Source organism: Labrus bergylta, chromosome 19 (assembly GCF_963930695.1).
Source record: "Labrus bergylta chromosome 19, fLabBer1.1, whole genome shotgun sequence".
NCBI lineage: Eukaryota > Metazoa > Chordata > Actinopteri > Labriformes > Labridae > Labrus > Labrus bergylta.
Genome location: NC_089213.1, coordinates 9,953,051 through 9,965,754, shown reverse-complemented (window position 1 = coordinate 9,965,754; position 12,704 = coordinate 9,953,051). Strand labels below are relative to the sequence as shown.

The window sequence follows — 12,704 nt, the reverse complement described above, 5'->3', positions numbered from 1 at the left end:
ACAATAAAGTCTAAAGTCTAAAGTCTACTGTACACCTGTGGTATAGAAAGCACATCTGTCTCAGGGTTTAAGGCCTGTGTGGCTCATTTATCTGCTAATCTTATTTAGAGCTGTTGAGCAGTCAAAGTGATCATAGCTGTATCTATGGCATCATACATTTCCGTTCTAAAGAAATCAGCAATTCCCGACATATCTTATCTGCTCTGCAGAGCGTGTGTCTTAACTAGAAGTGCACTGGACAAGTGAAAAACATTGTGAGGCAATAAAACAAGTTTCTGGAAGCATAATAAAGTAGTCAGCTAACACTGTTTTCCTCTTTAAATCAGGGCTAAATAAATACTTTTCTTCAGATGCTTTTCAATAAATCTGAGTTATAACTTCTTTGTAATCTGTAACGCTATGTAGCTTAATTTAGCCTCTACTTTTATTGATTTTTTTTAATCAAATTTTTTTTTTTTTATGGTTTATTAAGTTACATTTCAAATATGTTTCATGTTTTGAAGTGTATTTCTTCACTACTGTAATGCACTGTGAATATGCTGTGTCCTACAGGTAAGATAAAAAAGCTTGTTTTGCCTGGCTTTAGTTACCCCTATCATTGTTGCAATGTAGACAAAATAGTTTGCAGTTCAGCATTACATACTGCATAAACAGCTACATGCAATGTGAGCGCATAACTTAGAAATGGTAAAAGAAACGATTCACCTGTTGCATAATAAGCCTGTTTGTTAGTCTCAGCATCCCATAGTCAAACTTTACTTTGTTGTTGCAGTTTTGGCTCCTGACTTGTTTTTTTTTTTTTACTGCTGCAGACACATTCAACAACCACATTCAGCGCGACTTAGGCCCCAAGTGAAAAACACAGCCACTCTGTCTGATGACGCGATGGTGGTGCTGGAGCAGAACAAAGCAGGGGGCTCTGGCAAAAAAAAAAAAAAGGAGTGTGTTCTGACGAGTTGGCCCTGCTCAGCTTATAGCAGAATGCAACACAGTGTCATCTGGTTAAGGCCCTGCCTTGGCTAATAAGCAAACAGAAAATCTGTTTCCAGGTGATGTGCTTCCTCTGACAAGTTACCAGCAAAAACTTTGGAAGTGTGTTCATTGAGCAAGAAGATGCATTTTATTTCAGTGGATTAAGGCTAGACCTCCAACCATGAAGGTCTGCGTTAGAGGGGAATAAATAAAAAGGGGCTTTGAAAACTTGTTAGCAGGCCCCTTTCCTCGACCACCTCTCAAACTGCACAGCAGACCTAGCACACATGGGGTGCCGCAATCCTCCAAAGGCCAATGCATGTCCCAGTATAAAGATGTACATCCATAACCTTTGCACCCTGATGAAGGCTCTGATGAGCTGAGACGCGTCGGCCTGCCACACATTTTTAAATTTGCCTGAAGCCATGAATTAATAACGGCTTTTTAACTTTTATAACCAATCATTCCTTGGATATTTTTTTGTGTTAGCCTACTTTACTCTTCACGCAGCGCTACTAACAATTGATGTCTTTTAAAAAAAAACATATAATTTATTATTATAATATTATTTCAATATATTTTATCACTCCTTCATTTTCATTTACTCCACAAATGATAGGACCTTTCACTCCTGAAGTTTCTTATTATAATTTATTATTCTCCCATTACACAGAACACATTTTTGCTACATACAGTTCTACGTTTCGGCCTCAGAGTCCATGTTGTCTGTGTGACTCGGTACAAAAAAGGCTCAGAATCCCATCGTGCTAGCTGCTAGTCGGAGTCTACAAATGACTCAATCATATGCACAGCGTCACAGGGTCAAGTGTATCCATACAGTATGTAAATAACAGCTGAGGCCCTGTCAGGAGGAACGCTGTTTAACAGGTAACTATGGAGACCAATTAACCACTGTGAGACATGCATAGATAAACAGCCCTCAAATTAAGCATGCTGTCTGTTCTGAAAAGAGGATGTATTATTACTTCTCAACCTGTCTAACAAAAAGAAAAACACATTTAATCTGTGTTTAACATATTTTCTCTATCAGTTTTTGAAATGCCATGCTTCTTGTTGTTGTTTGTTTTGCAGAGTTGGCAATAAAAAAAAATGATTTCTGTATGCCGTGACTGTGAGCTAAAGACTCTTCCAAATAAGCAGTGAGTAGGCTATGTGATTCTTACTTTCTCTAGTCCTTGACTAAAACAGCTTCAAACACAAGGCCGTCCCGTCCATGTAAACGTGATGTAAACACGGCTCTGACAACAACACAGCAGTTGGGACTCAAGCCTCTCACTCATTCAGTCAGTCATGACTCAGAGAGACATTTGCAGAGGATAGACTTGATTTCTGCTGTATTTATGTGTAAAATGTTGCACATTTTTCCTTTAAGGTAAAACATCATTGACACAAGATTTTAACCTTTACAGCAGGTAAAGGATTATCCCAGGCAAGAGGCCATCGGGTGATACTAATTATTTGCCACTGAGAAGAAAAAATGACAAAAAATGTCAGTAAATGACAGAAAATCAGGCTGAGCATAGAGTTAGATATAACTGATGTTAACTGAATACTGTTAGTACCCTACACTCTCGAATCCTGTCAAGACGTTTTCAGGATTCAAAGAGAATCTCACGTCAGTCCTTCAAATCTGGGATATGAAGGAGGTAGTAAAAATGCCAAGGAATGTCCGAATGGTTCTTCTCTGTGATTGTGAATTGTTTGTTTGAGTGATTTTTTTAATTTTCTATTTCAATATTCATTTTTTCTCTCTGTCATGAAGCTTTTGATGTCTTGTGTGAAGCACTTTGAATTGCCTTGTCGTTGAAATGTGCTCTAGAAATAAACTTGCCTTGCCTTACACTATGTTCCACCGTCTAAGAGGTAGGCTACATGCGTATTATACTGTATTCTATAAGTTCTCACTCGTCCAAGATATGATAAATTAGAAGCTATCTGGAGGATGGGGCAGGATGGGATAGAAATTTAAGCCCTTACATTTCTAGCTCCATCCACCAGATAGATGAGACCTGAAGAAGAGTTTTGGAGGAGAGGTGAAACGTCTTCAAGATCTTCAACTAGTCCTGCTGCCTTTGGATCAAGGTTTGAAATGAAACTGTATTCCAAACATATGGTGATAACATGCAAGCGCAATGTTCCTTCTACAGTATGTAGAAGTCAACATGCTCTTGATAATGGTGATAGCTATCCAGTCAACTCTAGGAATGCGATGTCCCTGTTAAATGCACAAGTAAAACATAAAACAAAACTACAGTGTGGACATTTATTTGAAGACATGTTTAATATTGTTTTTGTAGCTCAAAGAAAGTAGTAATGCAGAAAAAAAAACAAGACAGTGGCAAGCAAGAGGTCAAGATATGAGGACCTTAAAGGCAGACTCTGTCACCAAGAAACCTCTATTCATCTCAATCCTGCTGTTTTCACATCTGGGACAGTAGTTGAGCAGCTCCCAAACAATACATTATCATGGTACCTTTAGTAACTTTTCCCTTGTAACTCAAGAGGCACAAACAACAGGTCCAGTAAGACACAATACAGTGATGGCTGACATCCTGACATACGCGTACATTCTGTGTGTCTCATGTATGAAATATGTTTTGTATGATCCCTCATAAAAACATCCAGCTTTCTCATACAGTCTAGGCAGTGCATTCGATACAAATACAAACAGCAAAAACACATTTTCAAAGGTATACTCCATCAGTACAAACTGCTAAATATAACAATAAATGTGCAAACAATGGGCGCTGAAGGTACAATGAAAAGGACTCGCATGTTGTTCCCTTGTTATTACTCTATTTCAATGTCGAAGTATGATGGAGAGGTCCACATAAAAAGTTTTTTCCAAAATTTTCGAGATTACAGTTTTATTAGCGTAAAAAATTAGAAGAATAAAGTTGTAAATTTGTGTGAAATTTCATAATTCGCTTTCAAACTAGGCTGAAATTATTATTCTGAAAGCTCGTATGGGAAGAGGAGCCATACACCTGCATGGAAATGATGAAAGTGGAACCCTGAAAGCCATTCCCTCTGCTACACAAGAGACAATTTCCTCCAAGTCAGTGTGCTCCTTTCTTTGGAAAAGCCTCAGTTTCTTGCAGTATCTTTTCAGGGTCCTGATACTCACGACAATGTGATGCTGACGTGCAAAAAGAATGTTTAGTTTAATATCTGCATACAGTATGTAAAGCCCCAACGCGACTTATCGGGTATTTTGAGACCTTATCAGACTGTTTTTTTTTAAAGCAGCTCATCCCACATACAGTAAATACTCAGTCAATCTGTGTTACAGGCTACACAAGGAAGTATTATCTGATTTGTGAAACTTATACTAAAGTATAACTTCTCAAGATGCTTCACGTTCCTCTTTTTTTTTTTACAGCTCCTCTGACATAACTATAGACTAAAATGACGACTTTACTCATGTATATTTTCAAGTTCATTCTCAAAATTTTGACTTTCATCTCGAAATCTCAGATTTTTCCCCCTTAATGTGGCCCTAACACTCCTTCATGTCTCAGTATAAACAAGATAAATAGGAAAAATAATTTTGACTACAAAATTCTGCAAAGATCTGTTTGTGACTGAAAACTGCCCCCAATATGAATATCAAAACCTAAATTCAGTTTTTAAAATACATTTGAGATACATTTCCATATATTATTCCAGTATTAAAGAATACAAATGTGTTAATGCAATAACTTTTTTTTAAATCAGTACATACTGTAGGCAGTGATTTGAAAGTAAGAGGACGCAGATTTGTTCAAAAAGCTCCATTCTATAGTGATACATATAGTGAGGATTAGCTTGAATATTGTATTAAAAACATGTAACAAAATACTGACTCCAGATATTATTATGTATTTCTCTCATGTACTATCGCCTTGTTACTGTTGTGAATCATTTCTATTTTGACATCATTTTGAAGGCACCTGATTGCTTTTGCAAATAATTCCATCAACATCTATCATATTATTTTGCCTTATCTCTTAAGTGAAGCATTTGTTTTACTTTTCTCAACATGAGGGCAGCAATCAGCGCACATACAACCAAAGTGAGCACATACAACCCGACAAAGAGAGCGGCCTCACTGCTCCCGTGCAGCACCGAGTACAGTTCTCTGCGGCCCACAAAGTCCAGGTAGGAGGCCCGGATCTGACACAGGGTGCAGCAGGAGAGAAAAACGTGGAATATCTGATGACTCTGTCCGATAAAGTCGCACCGCCCGGGTAAGCAGCATTCCAGAAGGGGGAAGCTGAAAAAGGTGGCGCAGCTGAGAAAGAACGCCACCTGGCCAAAGTGATAGACTATAGCTGGGTCGTTGCTTTCTGCTGACCAGGACATCAGCCTTTTAGCCACAGGACTGCTGTCCCAGATATATGCCAGTGCAGAGGGCACCACCTGGCATACCTTCCGCACCCAGTTGGGTTGGCTGTGGTTGCAGTATTTGCCGTAGCAGCAACCCAGGCATGACAGACAGCTGAAAACAGTAGCAGCAGGCATGAAGATCCAATTCACATAGCTGTGTAAGCTCTCATCCACAGCGTAATAAAAGTGGACTATAGCGCTGCCGTACTGATACTGCGCCACCCCAACATAGTCCAAGAAGAAGAAGACATAGTGACACAGCTCAGACTTGCCCCCCAGTAGGTGAGCTAATGCACTGAATGCCGAGTAGATCAACGAGGACAGGATGAGGATCAACAAAGGCCACGAATGATGATCACTGGCAAAGTCCACCGTCTCCGAGAGCTGCAGCAATTTAACAAGAACAATGAAAAATGCCAGCAGGTGAGTCCAGATGTTGATGGTCTCATTGTGCCGCTGGAATAACGACAGGAAGTAGTATCGCCAGTTCTGGTTGAGCGGTCTGTAGCCGGTGCAGATGTGGCGCTCCCTGAAGTAGCATGGAACTTCCATGTCTCGGACGGTGCCGGGCATGGAGGGTGCAGCCTCAGTCAGAATCCGGGGAAACTCCCTGATCTGCTGCAGGCTGATGAACACTCGCCCGATTCTCTCCATCACAATCGTCGCCATGACGGTCAGTAGCTGTGTGATGCACAGTGGCTGGTTCCTGCAGAGGAGTTCAAATTAACAGAAATTCATACATTTTGCTGTAAATTGAACAGGCTTTAAATATTTCTTGCTAAATTTATCATCATCACTTTTGATCAAAGTAACAAAACACTATATCACTGACACAATAATCGTCAGCAATGAAAGACTGTTTATCCTTCACGTTTTTGGAGAACTTTCAATCATGTGTATTAGAACTGTTGGGGGTGTTACATCATAGACGATACAAAAACAGGTATCTGTCCTGCTGTTCAAAAACTAAGGGTGGTCTATTGTACTCTTCAGCAATCCAAACCAGAGCTGTAATCTGAGCAGTGCTCTCTTAGCTCATGCTGCTTTGGCTGTTTTAAAGAGTGCTGATTTATGGAGATGTTCCCACTGGAAAGAAAAAAGTCAATTTTGAGAATAGGATCAGTGATATTTTATTTTTCCATCATCTAAAATCCTTGCTGTGAGCTGAAACAGGGTGGAAAGAGGACATTATTACTGTGTTACAGACATACCAGAAATCAGCAGACTCTTTGAAGGTTGCATGGAAACTTGAAAAAATCTCAAGAAGAAAGTCTGGAAATTGTGACAGAATTTCAACAAAACCAAAAACACAAAAAAAGGCCTGAATTGATGGTAAAGAGTGTCTTGAAATGAGATGTCTAAATCTAAATGAGTTAAAACATCTTACTGAAAGACTCGTGTTGACTCGACTAGAAACCTGATGTCACGTAATAAATTCATCAAACAGAGAAGGTGCCAGACCATGCAAACATTTAAACATTCATTTGTGATTGCAGAAGCCAATGAAGCTTTCAAAGCTAAACATATGATGTTTCTCTGTTATGCGACAATGGTGCCATCTTATAGGTTTTTTTTGTCCAGGATTTTTATTGTCTGGTTATATAGAGATATGATCGACTTTAAAGTTGTTTGTGAGGCTTGAGACCAAGAACTTAGTGCAGTATGATATATATGGTAACCTCATAGCATGCATATAGAGCTGGGCTGTGGCAAATGAGAGGTACTTCCTGATGACTCTTTTTTTGCAGTTGTAATTCGCCAGTACTTGACATCTTCAACCACATTGATGGTCTCATTATTGACCCCGTTGTTTAAGCGTGGAAAAATATATTGAGACTGTTTTTTTAAATATATATTTAATGTTAAGTGAGAAGACTCAAGCCAATTTTGCAACTGAGTGCAATGAGTCATTAGGTGGGCAGCAGCTTAGGGCGCGGTCACACTGGTCATCTGTACCGTGCTGTACCCAAGCACGCTTTGTGTTATTATGAAGCGTGCTCAGTTTACAGACAGGTGGACGAGAGAGAGAGAGAGACGCGCAGTCGAGTCCGCAGCCGCACATCAGAGAAAAACACAGAGCATGACAGCTACTTTACTGACTTTACAGCTTATTTTAAGCCATTTTAATCAGACACATAAATTAATTTAAAAATAAAATAGACGAGTCCGTGCGTGAGTCCGCGGACGCCCGCACATCGGAAAACAACACAAAGAACATGACAGCTACTTTGTGGTTTATATTGTGTCATTTTAGTCAGATACAGACATGAAACTCTGGATTCCTCCATAATGAAGGCTGTCAGCTTTGTGTACCCGCGTGCTTGTGCTCGTGCATGAAGTGTAGCCTACCGTGCCGAAGCACACCTCTCCGAAGTGTGCCAAAGCCAAGGAAGTGTACTGTGCCTGAGCACGACACGGAGCGGTCACACTGGTCAAACGAACTGGATTTCAGCGTTGAAGCGTTTTTTGGGCACCGCACGGATGGCCATTGGCCACTGGCCATAGTATCGTCAACACACATTTGGCAGCCAACTGCAGGACAGAACTCAGGTAGCTTGTTGATATACATGCTAAATAGTAGTGGGCCTAGAACTGACCCCTGGGGTATCCCCATGCTGATCTTATGGAAGATGGACTTTTGCCCATTGACTCTGACACACTGCACTCTTCCACTCACTGGTACGAGTGCGAGTCAAACCATTGCGAAGCCTGATAAGAAAATTGAAATTTAGGAAGTTTGGACAGCAACAAATAGTGGTTAACAGTTTCAAAGGCTTTTTCCAAGTCTATGCCTTGAAATCAGATATTTATGCTGACTTGTCAGGTGAATGTGGCATATAAAAAGTGTGATGATGTATTTATTTTTTACTAGAAATAATAAACAATATTCTTAGTTAAACCAAAAAAGGTGTAGCCCCTTGCTACATTTCTATTTAACATAAAAACATGAGAATGTCACTGTCTCAATCTAGAAAACAAATATAAAACATGTCGAATTGAATAACCTAGTTTATTCGTTTTTCCACCAAGATTCATACATATATTGTTATCGTTGTTGTTTTTCTTTCCCCATTTCCTTTCATGAATCGAAGTAAGGGTATCGTTACAGCTGGTGAAACAGGTGTGGCTGCAATTTTAAGTTTAACTCGACTAAAAAAACATATTTTCCCCTCCTTTGTGCCCCTTATCGTCATGGTGACAACAGAAACCCGCACCTTTTTCCTGTAAACTAGCTGCCCCGGGCGAGAAATTGTTGTAAGGGGTCGAATATCTTCACACACAAAAAAGTTTTTTTTTTAAATACAATAACCTAAGTCGTATCGATTTAGCCGCAGACCCTGTCAGGCCACTGACTCCTCGCACTTAAAGCCGGGGTAGTTTAGAAAAGTTCTGCTGCAACATGAAACTAACTTCACCAGCGCATCACATCGACAAGTTTCCTTCTTTTTTCTTTTTTTTTACGGTTCATATAGGCCTACTGATATACTGATACTTTCTGGATGTCTCACCTTGTAATGACAGCTTGTTTCCTTCAGTGTCCGCAGCTGAAGTGACCTCTTCCTCCTCCTCCTCCTCCTCCTCCTCCTTCTCCTTCTCCACCCGCACAGAGAAATATGCAACATGAATCGTTGTTCTCAAGTGAGTAGAAAGCAGTGCGTCAAGTCACTGCACGTCCCTGAAATACATCCGGAAGTCTGATCATACAATTAAAAGCATTTAAATTTGATTTCCGTTAATGGAAATTGGTAAGTAAGGAAAACTTGATTGATTTGAATTTGTTGTTTCATTTAAAAAAAAAAAAAAAAAAAAATACATTTGTTGAAGAGTTTTGGAAAATGAAAAAGATTAGAGACAATTTAAACAAGGGTATCAGCGATATCAGCCTTTGCTTACAAACATCAGACCATTTAAAAATAATCTGGCATGCACTGAAGTCATTAGCAGATGTGTTTATATTAAGTTGCAGAATTCATAGCTGGCTGGCAAGTTCAGAAATCAGTTTTTCAGTGACAATTTCAAACATTGGTATCGGTATTGACCCTGCTTTTCATATTCACTTGCATCTCTCATTACAGCCAATGGTAAAGTCACATACCTTTGCATCTTGACTGCAAGTTCACAGCAATGCCACAGTGACTTTTAAAAAATATAATATCAAAATATAATATGCACAGTCTAAATGAACGGGTCCGAGGGCAAATTGGAATTTAGTTGTTTTATTTTGAAAGCTGACACCGGAACTACTTCTGTTTTCTAAACGGACTTGACACCGGTAAGATTAGTCGGAAGAAGGTGCTTTGCCAGGTCTCGAATGAATGTGCCAAAAGAAAACCTCGACTACTGAGGTGTGTTAAACCCCGGAAAATATGCGTGAATAAGATTTACACCGAGTCTAAAATTAGATTAGTAGCCTAAAGAAGCTGTTTTTCTGAAATATCCATGCTTCTCTGTGTATAGATAGACTACCTTAAATGTCATAAGAAAATCTCAGGAGTCATCAACGAGTCACAAACGTATTACACTCAGCCCTTCAGTAGATGTAGAGTAACAAAAACAAGTCCTGAAAACACTTAAAGTGGAGTATTTACGGTAAGAGGGAAAGACAGAGAAAGGTATTCTGGCTGTGTGGGTGTGAACTTCTGGAACATTCTTGCTCAGTGAATCTGCAAAGGAGATCTTTTCTAAACACAGACCCTTGTTTGTACATACATGACATACAGTCAATCATCCAGACCGTGAAAAAAAAACTATGACCACACCATTTAAACATCTTCTTAACGACGCCAAAGAGTTCAGGATTCTTTCCGGAGTTTTTTCATGAAGGCGTGGTGAACCCAGGAGGATTGTAGGGATGACACGAAGACTTTTCTTAGCAAGCTTGTGATTATGAGTACATTTTTTGGAAACAGTTGACACTTTTAAGGAAAGTCTGACATGTAGATATGTCATGCCCCCTTAATTGGACAGTGAAGATCCTGCACCAAAGCAGGAGTATTATATATTAACAGTATGTCTGAAAATGATACTGGTTTATCTTTTCTGGATCAGAGACAGCAGTGCAATACCTGCCAGGTCACCTCCTAACCTGCAATGATCAGAATTGGCTCTGTGGTTTGACCTTTTCTGAATGTAAACCTACCAGTGTGCCTACATATTTTCCTAGACTCTTTTGAGTTCAACATTCTCCAACAGCACAGGTCAAGTAATGTCCAGTGTTTGATTTAACAACTGAGGTCAGCACTGAGGCTGACAAGTCAGCTGTATTCTGTTTTTCATTGGCAGAAAAACATATTTTCAGTGTCTCATAACCAAAGGAGTAAGAAATGTGATGGTGTGAATATGTTTCTTTACAAAAAGTTGAGGCCAAACAATACAGAGAACGTTTCTGCAGGGATTCTCAGAGCAAGATCTTTTCAGTTTGACGGCTCATATCAGGAACAGCAGGTTCCTTATGCAGACTTAGAACAGAGACTAATAACACTTGAAGATGATCTCGAGTGTCAACAGTTCTCTCTCTGTATTGGAGGGGAAACGTTCCCAGTGCACAAGACACACTCTACCAGTCTGACTTCTAAAGAAGGTTTTCTTTAAAGGAATCTTGCAGCTTTAAAAATCCTATATAAGTGGAAAAACAGGCTCCAACTGAACATGTATTATGCTGATAGTAACAAATGCACAATGAGAAATGAGTCATTTGCACACTGAGAAATGTAAAGCTTGATTAAGTTGCATTCAACCAAATGAGGAACGACAAATTTGCAAAGCCTCATGATAGCTTCTAAGAAGTGACGTATTTATTTTATTGAAACATATATACAATTGTTACTGTACTAGTAAAGTGTATTACCAAACCAACAAAATGATTGGTTGATGTCAAAAGCCAAATATCATTATCCAGAATGCATTTATATCACTTTATTTAAAGCTCAACAAAGACATATAACTCTGTGCTAAATGTATCTGTTCATCTTATATGCTCCGCCCCTTTCTGCTGTCAATCTCAAAAGTATCACCAATGATTTGGCACCAATAAATGAGTGGACAATGACACCTTAAATGTTTTATACACTGTTTGGTTCCTAGATTAAGTCCAAATGACGTGTATTTTAACATGAGACCCAGCAGGGGAGTGGATATTATTTGACCTCTCACGGCCCTCAGAGGTCAAATCTAATTTCCCTCCACATCTGATAAAACCTTAGAGTAAATGTTAAAACTATGCTAGACATTTCATACTTTTAAGAAAAAAAAGAAGACGATATCCCCACAACAGGAAATTACACTCTGTTACTGAAACATGCTGCACACACACAGGCTGAAATACACACACATGCACAAACAGGATCCTATGGACACGCGCTAATGGAGAGATGTCAGAGTGAGAGGGCTGCACATGGACGAGCACCCAAGAATTTGGGGATTGGGTGCCTTGCTCAAGGGTATATTAGCAGTGCTCAGAAAGCTACCTGACCGATTTCCAGTCCCTACAGACTGAGCTTATGCTGACTGAAGTTTTTCTCTTCTCATAAAATGCACATTGTGTCATAATATAAGAACTTATCTGCTCTACTTTATCTTCGACACTTGGCAAGTTATTGTTTGTCTCTCGACTAGAGGGGATTGCTGAAGTCTTACTTTCAGAGTTTTAAATATAGACACAAGTTTTTCACTCCTTCACGCCCTTCCCTCCGTGTATATCTCTGCAACAAATTTTGACACACTTCCTGTTTCTAACCACATTTCCCTGCTCGATAACTTCAGTTCCTGCACTCAAGTAATCTACATTTGTATTGCTCTAATTTGTTCAACCTGTAAGCTTTCACTAGGTTACATTTTGCCATTTCCATCTTTTGTTGCTATTTTTTTAATTTTTTTTTATGTATGGTCAACTTGAATGTTTCTGCATTTTGCCCAAAGTTTTTGTTCTATTTCACCCTGTTTTCAGTTGTTCCTAGGACATGGTGCATGGGGTTACACATGTTTAATGATATGTTTCAAATATGACCGCAAGTATTCTACTAAACTGAATACAAACATTGTAAGCTAATTCATGGCTTTTCACCAGAATTCCAGATGTACAATCTAACACTTTTAATTCCTTTCAGCCAACAGGGAACTTATCCCTTAAACTTCCTCAGAGCAGAAGTAAAATATACTTGAGTAAAAAGAGAACTGTATACGCTGCCATCCACTTATCACTGAAACAGGGATGATAGACAAATCCCTGAAAGCAAAACACTGTTTCATAATAAGAAAGGTGTATTTAGACCAAATACTCCTTGTGTCTGTTCTGCAGCCGGAAAAGGTGAGGTTAATTTGCACAGTACGAATGGCCACAAATG

General features: G+C 39.3%; 1 protein-coding gene across 1 annotated transcript; it reads right to left on the bottom strand.

Annotated features, from left to right (window-relative positions):
- Positions 1 to 3,251: 3,251 nt before the first annotated feature.
- Positions 3,252 to 8,998, bottom strand: paqr7a (progestin and adipoQ receptor family member VII, a). Its single transcript, XM_020654987.3, has 2 exons — positions 8,871 to 8,998; positions 3,252 to 6,067 (listed from the first exon to the last, which is right to left on the bottom strand). The coding sequence occupies exon 2, from the start codon at positions 6,028 to 6,030 to the stop codon at positions 4,966 to 4,968; it is 1,065 nt and encodes a 354-aa protein (XP_020510643.1). The 5' UTR covers positions 6,031 to 6,067; positions 8,871 to 8,998; the 3' UTR covers positions 3,252 to 4,965.
- Between the last annotated feature and the right edge of the window lie 3,706 nt (positions 8,999 to 12,704).